General features: G+C 35.2%; 1 protein-coding gene across 8 annotated transcripts in view; it reads left to right on the plus strand.

Moving 5' to 3' along the window:
• The first annotated feature begins 3119 nt into the window (after nucleotides 1-3119).
• ehbp1l1a (EH domain binding protein 1-like 1a) overlaps nucleotides 3120-13137 on the plus strand; it is a 37744-nt gene continuing 27726 nt past the window's right edge. For 2 of the 8 annotated variants that reach the window (XM_082155398.1, XM_082155399.1), the window contains exons 1-5: nucleotides 3121-3863; nucleotides 9506-9563; nucleotides 10297-10392; nucleotides 11481-11534; nucleotides 11762-11940. In XM_082155398.1, the coding sequence (XP_082011524.1) occupies nucleotides 3760-3863; nucleotides 9506-9563; nucleotides 10297-10392; nucleotides 11481-11534; nucleotides 11762-11940 (491 nt within the window). In that variant the 5' untranslated portion in view covers nucleotides 3121-3759. Of the gene's footprint in view, nucleotides 3864-9505; nucleotides 9564-10296; nucleotides 10393-11480; nucleotides 11535-11761; nucleotides 11941-13137 lie in introns of all 8 variants that reach the window. The other 6 variants (XM_082155397.1, XM_082155400.1, XM_082155401.1 and 3 more) reach the window with 6 other exon arrangements.

The raw sequence follows: 13137 nt of genomic DNA on the forward strand, positions 1-13137 counted from the left end.
ATCTTTACATTTGTAAGAATTGCTAAGAAAAACAAAATGAAGCACGTTAAAAATAGATTGAAGATCTAATTGAATGAAGTTTTAAGATTTCAAGTTTTAAAGAAAGAAATGTTAAGTGAATCAGAAATATTTCTAGGTCACTAGTGAAGTACATTTGTGCCATGCTGAGGATTCCTCTGTTCAGAAGGTCAGATTCAGTTGAAGCACAAGATGCTCTTTGGATCATTCTCAAATCATGCTGGAGAACACGATTATCGGGTCTTGACAGACATTTGAAGTTCAATCTGCTCTTATTGAATCTCATTTAATGAAATGGTCAGAGTCTGCTGAGAAATTAAGAAATTCATGCTGCACTCAAATCATTATGCTGATAATATCATTAGTACGCAGTTCAAAAGTTTGGGGGTCAGTAAGATGTTTCTCTTTTTAAGTGAAATGTCTTGTTATGACCATAATATTATTGCTGTTACAGTAAAGCTGAATTTTCAGCATCATTACTCCAGTCTTCAGTGTCACATGATCCTTCAGAAATCATTCTAATATGATGATTTGCTGCTCAAGAAACATTTCTGATTATTATCAATGTTGAAAAAAATAGTTTGCGGAAACTATTTTTCAGGATTCTTTAATGAATAGAAATATAAAAAACAACATTTATTTGAAATGGACATTTTTAGTAACAATGTAAATGACTTTACCATCACTTTTGATCAATTTAATTCCCAAACTTTTGAACGGTAGCGTACATTTTTATAAATCGTGATCTTCACGGCTGAAATGGTTTAAGGATGGAAATGTGCTGTATTTTAAGAAATGTATACCAATGGCACTCTGGTTTGTGTAGGTTTGTCTTTTTTTAGAACATTTCCTGCAGTTGGTACTTGGGCATGGAGAGGTCAATGCTACAGGAAAACAGGAAATGCTGAGACAACGACACGCTTCAATTAACAGGAAGTGTACAGCTGTGAGCGGGAACCTTATTCGTGATCCGTGTGAGTTTTCATCTCTCTCTTCCCTTTCCCAATCCATCTTTCAGCGCTCTGTTATTCTTGGATTGATGAACAAATGAAACTGACTTAATTAATCTGTTGTCATATCCCAGAAAGGACTTCAGAAGAGAAATTGCTCATAGAACAAGTTAACCGCACCAACTTGACCATTTTGCACTCTTATTTTGCCATGCTTTATATTAGGCGTTTTGGATTGGCCAAAGCTAATCTAAACTCTGATCAGCAGGGTAAGTTTGAGCCTGTCCACTCACACTGATCTAGAATCAGCCCAGAGATCATGATGTCTGCTAAACTGATCTCAGGTCATCATAATAACATAACTTCAGGCTACCTGCTGCTCAATATACCTGCCGTTTTTGCCACACCTAAACATTGTTCAAACAGTATGACTGTGCTGTGCTGAACAAGACCTAACAGTCAACTGTATCAGATATAGAAGTAATGCGAAATAATATTTCACTCTTGTTAACATTAGTAAGCGTTATTTTGCTATTGTTTGAAGCACAGTAAAAACTGAACACAAATGGTGACCTTTAACCTTCAGCAGAGTGTTTTGAATAGCCCTGCCAACCTCCATTCTCTTCAACAAGACAAACTGCTTCCCACGGCAAGGTAAGAAAGCACAATGAAATATTACTTCACCTTATCCAACAGGGGAGATCTGTGCTATCTATCACGCGATCACATGTTTTGCTCCTCTTAATATTTTTTTTATATTTCATTTAACATGCATGGCAGTGCATTGGAACCCCATGGCAATAAACAGCCTAATTTTCTTTTCAAACTGTGAAACAGTAAAACAATTTATATATAATTTTTCACCTAAATTATTATGTTGATGGTATCATTTGTACACTACAATTTAAAATGTTGTGAAATAAACAAATAATTATTAAGCACAAAACAATTCATGATATATGCTGTTTTTTGAATTGTTTCATGAGGCCAAAAGTTGTTGTTCGGTGTTGATGTTCGGAGAGGATATTTGTTTTTAATGACCCTATAAGTTTGAATAAACAAGCAAAATATTAGGAATTTATAGTGTAGTGTTTTGTGTGTGTATATATATATATACACTACCGTTCAAAAGTTTGGGGTCAGTAAGATTTTTTATGTTTTTAAAAGAAGTATCTTCTGCTCACCAAGGCTGCATTTATTTGATTAAAAATACAAACAAAAACAGTAATATTGTGAAATATTATTCCAATTTAAAACAGCTGTTTTCTGTGTGAATATACAGTAAAGTGTAATTTATTCCTGTGATCAAAGCTGTATTTTCAGCATCATTACTCCAGTCTTCAGTGTCACATGATCCTTCAGAAATCATTATAATATGATGATTTGATGCTCAAGAAACATTCATTATTATTATTATCAATGTTGAAAACAGTTGTTGTGTACACATTTTTTTCAAAATTCTTTGATGAATTGAAAGTTCAAAAGAACAGCATTTATCTGAAATCTAAAGCTTTTGTAACATTAAACACTGCCGTTCAAAAGTTTGGGGTCAGTAAGAATTTACATTTTATTTTGGGGGGAAATCAATAAAATAAATCAATACTTTTATTCATCAAAGATGAGTTAAACTGATCAAAAATTACAGTAAAGACATTTATAATGTTAGAAGATATTTTATTTTAAATAAATGCTGTTCTTTTGAACTTTCTATTCATCAAAGAATTTTGAAAAAAATTGTACACAACTGTTTTCAACACTGATAATAATAATGATGAATGTTTCTTGAGCATCAAATCATCATATTAGAATGATTTCTGATGGATCATGTGACACTGAAGACTGGAGTAATGATGCTGAAAATACAGCTTTGATCACAGGAATACATTACAGTTTAAAATATATTAAAATAGAAAACAGTCATTTTAAATTGTCATAATATTTCACACAATATTAATTTTTTTATTGTTTTTTTACACAAAACACTACACTGCACTACACTTGGTTAAGGTATTTATCTAACAAAATTATGTAAAAATGCATAGAAAAAAGCAAATCGACTAGGCTACAGCATATTCGTTAATATTTGTTTTTGCATGTTCATAATATCTTTGTATGAGCGATATTTATGTAGGCCTATATAAATATATTTGAGTAAAAGGAAAGATGTCAATTTTCCAGGGCCGGGTATCTTTTGGCCACTTCTATAGGCTATATTAATAGTTTAGCCTAGCCTACTGTTTACCCAAAATCTGAATTTGAGTTTGCAGGCCAGAATTCCCGGAAGGAGTTTGAAATCAACTTGCAAAACCGCATATAAAGCAAACAATCATTTCTGTAATTGGACTTTTGAATCAAAACCTCAGCCCTATTATATTAATACGCCTATCAAAAGGGCTACAATAATAGTGCAATAAGGCTATTTTTCAAAACATAACACTTGGATAATTGAATAATAAGCCAGTTGGAGAAATAACTGAATGTAATAGCCTAACTGTGACCCAGCGTTTCTGTTCTCCCAGCCACTCTTCCATGGGAGTGCAGGATATGTCAGTTCATCGCAAGTGTTTGGGTATGTTTCCTCTGATCTGTCTGCGCTTATCTTCACTTTGACATGTGGAGCATGTGTGTGTGTGTGTGTGTGTGTGTGTGTAGTCTATGAGGCAGCGGTGGCGCGCGGAGCTGCCATCCCTGAAACATCGGGGCTAGGCGAAGTGACATAGCAATTCCCACGATGTCTTTTTAATTCACCAGTCTCTTCTGTGAGGAATCGTCTAATTCAAGTGCTGTGATCATGACTTCGGTTTGGAAGAGACTTCAGCGCGCTGGAAAAAGAGCGTCGAAGTTTCAGTTCGCCGCGTCCTTTCAAGAACTCACCGTAGAGTGCACTAAGAAGTGGTAAGAAATGCGATTTTTCTTTTCATTGACATGTGTTGTTGTTATAAATGCATAATAAATACAGTATCATGTGTTTAACGTTTCTTTTAAAGTCTGACGTAGCTGCAGTGACACCGGTTAAGCGATATACGTGACGCTATAAAATTAGAACGCAACGCTCCCATTATAAACAACGAAGCTCGTGCGTTTGCAGTGTAGGCATGGTGTAGTTTACTGAGTGGTATGGTTAGTTAAAGTTCAAGAATGAACCGTATCAGAGGGCTTGTTTACTCTGCCAAGCACTTTTTTTGTAGTAACGTTAGTAGTAGTGAGCTTTGTTATGAGTCACCTACAGTATACCTTCGCTTACTTCCGTTTTACTTTCAGTTCTCCGGTTCCACTTGATGCGCAGCGCATCTTCAAGGACAGTCATTCGCAGCTTCATTAGACACTTTTGATGCGATGTTTTTGCAGATGGGAGGGTCCTGCAAATGTTGATAAATGAAGTTCTGAGCACTTACCACAGCCATGTGCTATTTCACTATTTAAAAAAAAAATCTTTCTCAAATTTGCTAGCTTTTGTTTACATTGAAGCTCTTCGCACTCAGCTGCATAAGGCATTCGCTTAACTGTTGATTTAAACAGTTTTAAAGGTTTTTCCTTTATTATCCTGTCCAGTTTGTTCATTAAGAGCAGTTTTTGTCTAAAACTATTTTCAAGCATAGAAATATTTCATTTTAGATCATAAGATTTTTGAGATTTAGTAGAAAGATAAACTCAAAGATGAAGATATAAAGTCAAGTGACGTTTGATTGGCAGTGTGACAAGTCCAAAATGACCTTGCATGTGACACTTAGGTCTATGTCTCAATATGTTGTGATAGTGTCCTTTTACTTGTTAAATGCATTGAGATTTTCAGATTCAGGTTATTGAACTAAAACTGAACCCCCCGCCTCCCCGAACAAGCAACATCATTTAATGTGCATTAGCATCATGACAGTGGATTATTCGGTAATCGATATGCCATTAAAATAATGATTGTTGAAGGATAATCATATTTATAAAGAGTATTGATGTGATCCACCAACACAGACAGGAAACTGTCATTTTTATTTAGTTAGAGGCAGTAAGGTAAGACATCATTATATTATTATTATTATATCATAAACATTATTCATTATTTGTCATATAATGTTCTTGTTCTCTGCAACAGATAATTTCCCAAAAGCAACTAGTTTCCAGGTCTTACTTTATACTCAAACATGTGCAAGTCCATACTCTACATTTCATCATACAGTCTGTGTTAAGAAAAATGTGGCTAGCTTAGAAGAATTTGTAGTATGTGGAATGACTGGATTTGAATGATTAGAAAGTATGTCAATGTTTTTTATTTATTTATTTATTTATTTTTATGGAAAAATATGCATCAAGCCATAGAAGACATAAAGGGATATTGTAGCATATGTTGTAGACATGCCTTTATTGTTGGCAGAAGCAAGTTCACTTTGAGACTCTACACTGCATGTTGTCTTTTTTTGACAGTTGAGACATATTTTATACATTACCGCTCAGATGTTTTGGTTTGGAAAGAATTTGTTTTTGAACTCTGTTGCTGAATAAAAGTAGTTTCTTTAAATAAATAAAAACATACTAACATTAATAATAGTGTATTTTATGGAACATTGAGTAATATTAGCATATTTCAGTATAGGGGGAGACTTGGGATGAAAGTAACACCATTTGTTTGAGCATCGGTAACTCGGTGGTTGTTTGTGCTATATCTCTCAAAATTTGGTAAATTGTAGCCACATTTGTCAGCTGCAAATATAACTCTCTTGGACATGTACAACACAATCACAAATTATGTGAGTTAATGTCAAACTACTGGGGTCAGTTGGAACACAGGCTGGGGAAGCTAATTTGCTGAAATAAGATCCACACAATCTAATGTTATTGAAGAATCAGTTTTGAATCAAGTACAATGTTTTTTGTTACTTTAAATTGCTCATTGCATTTCTTTAAGGACTTTAAATTTAGCACAAAACAATTGCCATGTGTGTTTGTGTGTGTGCTGTATTCCTGTCACATAAGTTCGCTCACTAGCTATGTTGCCATTTTGGGAAATCGCATAAAAAAACGCTGGATGGAAATGCCGAGATGTGCATACATTCTAAAAATGTGCACAAAAAACAATGTATGTGCTCAATTGAGGCGAATAATCCTAGTATCTGATAAGAAGACGTGCATAAACTATGATGGAAACATATACTACATAAATTCCTCAATGCACAACAAAAAAACGTATGTGATTTTGTCTTAACAGGGGATGTGATTGATAACTGGAATCATCATAAGGGGTTGGTTGTAACATTTTAATGAACTGTTACAACTATCCCCACCCCTAACAGCCATAACTTATTGTAACTGGGTTTGAAGTTAGCATGAATCCAAAGCATCAAATTAAACTAGAGAAAAGCTACTTTAGATGCAAGTCAAATAACTGTATCTACAATGCAATGATTGCTAAGCAAAAAATTATCTTCATAAAATTTGAAAAATCAGTTTTTTTGGTCATAAAATGTACAATGTTGCTCACAGTAACATGCTACTTCTCATGCGAGCTCAAAAAAGTTATGCGAGCGTCTAATATTGATGGCGTCACCACAGCTATTTTCTGACTTGTCATACTGACAGTGTTACTTACAACACTCCCCAGGTCTCCCCCTATTCATCAATGTAGGAGATTGGATAGATTTGACTAGCTGCTGTGCTGATGTCATCTGACTTCTGTGGCCATTGTGTAGTCACATGACTTAGTGACGCCACGACTGACCTCAGAACAGCTGTTAGATTCTATCAGTTAAATGACTCGGCTGTGAATGTTAAATGTGGTCAGTGTTACAAGACTGTCTACAACTGAAACAGTCTCTGTAAGTTGATCTTAGTGTTATTTTACATTTATGCACTTAAGTTTAAACATTGCACCATCGAATACCTGAAGTGTAAATATTGGGCATTAAACTTGGTTCCCTTCGTATGCAGTTTTAGAAAGGTAGCACACAGTGCTTCAGCAGCTTTATATCAATCCATGTGCCATTTCCCTGTCTATTTCTGTTAACCCCATGACTGTCACCACGTCGCTTGGCCTCTTGCATCCATTCACACAGCTGTTGCTGACACTGACCTGCAATACGAGACCCAGAGGCCCATGATTATCTCCCTCCACCTTTCCTTTCCTTTATTATGACTTCAAAAACAAGGTTAACATGCGTAGACGTAGTCTACTGTCCATCGTTTGGTTTTCATCAGTTTGAGGAAATTATTTGATAAAAGCACGTTATGTCCCTTTTATTTGTCTGATCAGCACTTTTCCAGGTGTGCTATTGAGTGATAGATGTAACAGGTTGGTTGCCTGGGATGCCTGGAAACGGTTGATATCCCAAGATTAAAGCAACGGCCTGACTGATATGAGATTTGCATAACTGCATAGTCCTTTGCATGTAAATAGGGTATGGTTGGTCATAGCTTGTACTTTTGTGTTATTGCATTAATGATTCAAACAAAATCAACATTGTTTCACTTTTGTCATATGTTCAAAACTAGTACTCAAGCATTGCTTTTGAGAAATAGATTAAAGGTAATTTGGCAAAAAAAAAAAAAAAAAAGTGGTAAAAAATGAGACACTAGAACCAAAAACACTTCCATGAGGAAATGGCGTAGAAGTTAAACAGCTAATCTAAAAATGTTAGTGTAAAGAGAGACCACACCCTCCATTCAGAGAGAAAGAGAATGAGAGAGAGAGAGAGGGTAAAGTAGAGCAAGTCTCAGGTTATACTTCCCACAATCACGCTTAAAGGAAACCCACCTCACACCTGTCACTGTAGCTTACAATTAACTTGCACTTCTCTTTTGAAAAGGTAATATTTTAATTGTTAAGATAAGTCAATATATTTATTGTTATTGCTATTTTATTTTTGCCTGATGTCCATTTATAATGTTAGTAATGTTTTTTTTTTTTTTGCATCAATTTATGCAAATCAGGAATCAGAAAAAAATATTGTTAATCTCTGATTTTTATCATACAGAATAGGTATTGTTGGCATTTAAATGTGGGCGGCCAAGTATTCATCTGTCTGATGTCAGAAAGTTGTGCAAGAATAGAATGAAGCATTGTTTCAATAAATGGTCTAGTTGAATTAGGGAGAAAGTTTTGAGATGAAAATTACAGTGTTTTCTTAGTACAATGAACTCTTTTATCCTCAAGATATGACCCTTCTAATTTATTTGTTTAGTCATATGCTGTGTTGCTTTGGAATTTTGGAATTGACATATTTTAAAGGGGTAGTTCACCCAAAAAGGAAAAAAAATTGTCATAAATGATTCACCCTCATGTCATTCCAAACCCTTTTGTTCATCTTCGAAACACAAATAAAGATCTTTTAAATTAAATCTGACTGATTTATGTCCCTCCATTGACAGCTACGCAACTATCACTTTGACACTTCAAAAAGTTCATAAAGAGATCGTAAATCCATTTGAGTTGAGCGGTTTAGTCCAAATTTTCTGAAGACACTCGATTGCTTTATATGATGAACAGATTGAATTCAGGCTTAAATTCGCATACAAACATTGGCCGTGTTCGAAATCGCCCCCCATATACCCTCATTCACTATTCCCTACATTACTCCACTAATATTGTCCACATGAAGGAGTGTATATTATGGGTATTATCTAGCCGTTGAGCTTACATCGGTTGTACACTTGTTATTGCGGTGCATTGTGGGATTGAATGAGTCAATGCACTCAATTATGTCCACTATGGTTTCGGACACCAATACAAATGGCTGTCCCCTCAAATAGTGCCCTATTTAATGTTATAATTCCTGACATAATACAGACAATGGGCATCAGATGAGAATGAACCTCATTGGTTCTTGCTGAAGCTCAAATGTGCTGCGTAACACGAGAATGAACCTCATTGGTTATAAACTGCTAAATTTGTGTGGATTAGTTTTATGATCACTTTATGAACTTTTTGAAGCGTCGTAGAGACCGAAATCTCTCAGATTTCATTAAAAGATCTTCATTTGTGTTCCGAAGATGAACGGGTTAGTAACGACATGAGGGTGAGTAATAAATGACAGGAATTTCATTTATGGGTGAACTAACCCTTTAAAATGAGTCATGTGGTGCATGGTTGGCCCGTCTTGTTGGCCTGTCATCCCATGATTGGTCTTTCAGTTACTTTTTAAAATATTCATCTGTGATTACTCACTCACACTGCACACAATGTTAGCCTGTTAGAACAGGAATAAGTGTGTTTTACTTGCTCTTGAAGAAGCTGCAGCATTCCATGCAATGAAGCTGGATAATGCTTTCCTGTATGTGGGTCAGATGAGTAACCTAATAACCAAACTGAGTGCACATGATGGTAGTCCCCTTCTACATGCTTAACCTCCATAAAGCAAAACCCTAGCAATACCCTAAAGTGTATGACTGAAAATCCTAATTATATTTTCACGGTTTTATGCTTCAAGTGCAATATAGCTTCAAGCTATGTTACATGCTCACTAATCAAGCTAAATTATAGTATGTTACATGTACTTTCAGTAGTGTTGCTGCACTGTACTTGTGTTATATTGTTTGTTATTTGTCATTCACAGGCAGCCAGATAAACTGCGAGTGGTTTGGACCAGGCGAAACAGACGCATCTGCACCAAGGTAAGAGGATGTGGGTTTTTACTGTAACTTTCAAGTAGGCCTACTATATAAAGATATGACTGGGGTTATTTTACGATTATTCATCTACAAGACACATTTATCCAAAGTGATACAAATAAGACTGAAACAAGTTTAATATATTTATCATATTTAGCTATGATAAATATATTTATCATTACTATTCAAATAGCTACTAAAGCATTAGCTATGATAGCTAATGCTTTAGTAGCTATTTGAATAGTAAAGATAGAGCACTACTCTATCTTGTAAGTGCAGAACAGCACATAATAGTTATTCAATCATGTTTGAGGTTATGTTTAAATATAATTTTGCTATTAAAGTCAGGATGTGTTCTTTAAATTGAATCTTTATGAAATTTAAAGAAGAGGAACATAACTCTCAGTATTTGTGTCATTAGTAACCGCATTGAAAATATTGATAAGTGTTTGCACAGTAGAAGGAAATACTCCCTCCTAGCACACACAAAACAATTGGTTGCAATGGGATGTCATTATACTTTCAAACACAAATAGTTCTGCTCGTTTCACAAATACAGTGGAATGATTGCATTGAATTCTAATTCTTTCATACATCATGATTTTGTTCATGAAAGAACATGCATAATCATTGTCCATGCAAGTTTGCATGTTAAGATTTTGTTTTTTCATTGTGTAAACGTATGTTTGGGTATCACCAGCTGTGTTAATAGCAGTATTCTCATTGTGATCATCAGCTTCATGGCTGGCAACCGGGGATCAAGAACCCATACAGGGGGACTGTGGTTTGGCAGGTTCCTGAGAGTGTGGACATCACAGTCACTCTCTTTAAGGTACAGAAAGCATTATTTTTTTTTTATTTTTTTAAATAATTCCATTTACACCACCAATCAAAAGTTTGGGGCCAGTTAGATTTTTATTTTTTAAAGAAATCAATACTTTTATTCAGCAGGGACATATTCAATTAAAACTGCCAGTAAAGACTTTTACATTGTTACAAAAAAGCCTATTTCAAATAAATGCTGTTCTTTTGAATCAGAGAATCCTGAAATAAGTATCACAGTTTATACAAAAATTAAGCAGCACGACTGTTTTCAACATTGATAATAATAGTATATAATAGTTTTTTGAGCGTCAAATCAGCCTATTAGAATGATTTTTGAAGGATCATGTGACACTGAAGACTGGAGTAATGATGCCCTCACAGAAATAAATGGTATTTTAAAATATATTAAACCAGTAAGCGGTTATTTTAAATAAAATTGGAATAATTTTATATAATATTATTGTTTTTATTGTATTTATGATCAAATAAGTGTAGCCTTGGTAAGCATAAAAGAGTTCTTTCAAAAACATAAAAAAATCTTACCAACCCTGAACTTTTGAATGGTAATGTATATGACAGGAAATGGTACGAAGCCCCTAAAGGGACATAGTGATGGAAAGAAATATGAGATGGGAGGAAAACTTATATGCCGATGCTTTTGCATTCTCTCGCAAAAGTTTTGCGTTCCCCCGAGAAACTTTGCATTCGCTCGCTAAATGTTTGCATTCCCCTGAGAAATCACAAAGTTTCTTCAGGGGGAACGCAAAAGTTTTTTGCGCGCGAACACAAGGTTTCCTGGGGTAATGCAAAACTTTTGCGAGAAAATCCAAATGCATTGAATTTCTTTCCACCTCCCATGTCATATTTTTTTGGACATCAGTGAAATGTCCTTTAGGCCAGGGCTCTGTAAAATGAAGGTTATTTGTGATAATTCTTAAATATACAAATAATAAACTTAGGTTAAGTTTTAAACCTGAATTTTGTCATTGTTATATAAATATTATTCAGATTCATGTCTGTTGTCCATTTATTGAAATTTGAAAACATGAGGTGAAATAATGAAACCAACGTCAGCAATTTTCACTTTCCCTATAGGATCCAAATGCAGATGAATTTGAGGACAAAGACTGGACATTTATCATAGAGAATGTGAGTATGTCTAATTTGTAATCTCACCCTGTTTATTAAAGGTACTGTTAGCAATTTTAGCATTTCTGTTTTGACTTTTTTGTGCTGTTTAACAAGCTTAGGGTTGTCACATTTATGTGTTTTGTGCGTTTTTGCAATATTTTGTCCTATCAAGAGACGGCCTCGATTTGGCAGTACACTGTTCTCTTTTTAAGCAGTCTAACCCCATCTCATCCCAACATCCACAGGAAACGAAGGGCCACCGAAAAGTTTTAGCATCAGTGGATGTGAACATGAAGAAGTATGCGAGTGCTACCCCGGCTCAGTTTGACCTGGTGCTTACATTAAAGCCTCTGTCTGTGAAAGTGCTGGATGCCAAGCTTAAACTCACCCTGTCCTGTATCTTCCTGAAGGAGGGCAAAGCTACGTGAGTTCAGATGTTTTCATTGTTCCACTTGGAAGGAGTGTTTCTGATCCTAGATCTGTGTAATGATGCAGAAACATCAGTGTCAAATACAATTTTATTTACTTTACTGATCTATAGTCTGTTTTAGAAAGCTAGCTTCTTGAACAAGAAAAAATGTAGGACGGGTAATGATTTTGTCCATCTGGAATTGATAAGAGGGTTGTGGTTTGCTATTGGTCGACAGGTTGCCCCGCCCTCACACCAGTAAACAGGTCATCAGAGAAGAGAAGAGATGTTGCTGCAAGAGGCAGGGGAAGTTATTTTAAAGGGGTCATGACATGGATTTAAAAAAATTATTTTAATATGTTCCTCAAGGTTCACTTATAATGTTAATAAAGTTTTTTTGCACAAAAAAACTAATATATCTATGCAGAAAAATGGTTATTTCACTTTTTTATTCCAAACTCGCTTCATAACGTTCATAATTCGCTTCAAAGTGAAATCCCTCTGTGAGATGATGTGACTTCTTACACAGAATAAGGCACACAACATATTATTTCATAGTATTCTATACAGTGATAAAGGCTATGTCGATTAGCATTGAAGTATAAATATGCTTAATTATCATGAAAATACCCGAGAAGGCTTGAAGAGCTCAGATAAACCATATATTGTCGAAGTCGTGTGTTTATTAGTCATGTTTTAATCAATCAAAGTGAATTAAGGGATAGTTTGCCCATTGGGATTTCCTGGAACAACTTGCATTATCGTACTTCTGAGGGGCATATTTGGAGTTTCTGCACGGGAGCGCCCTCTGGCTTTCAGATGGAGCAGCATTTACTACTGTTCACAGAGCCGTGCTTCACTGACAAGCTGCGCATAAAAATATAGCTGCCTTTGCCAAATCGCATGCGGTTTAATTTCGATTAATCGTGCAGCCCTAGGCTAACGTCACTCCATAGTAAACAATATCAATGCCTACTCTCTATTGCACATGAGTTTGTAAAGTAAAACATTATCCATATAAAATCATAATTTACAGACAAAGCATTATGAAACCATTTACTTACAGTTTGTGATGGAGCTGCTGTCAGATCCTATACTGCTGACTGTTTCATCTTACAACAAAAGTTTATTTGCGAACTGTCCATTACACTGTGCCTTGTTGACAAAAAAAAATGCTCCGAACAAACAGATAATCCCTCAGACGCGATCCGG

The sequence above is a fragment of the Leuciscus leuciscus genome (assembly GCF_965113295.1).
Source record: "Leuciscus leuciscus genome assembly, chromosome: 2".
NCBI classification, from domain to species: Eukaryota; Metazoa; Chordata; class Actinopteri; order Cypriniformes; family Leuciscidae; genus Leuciscus; species Leuciscus leuciscus.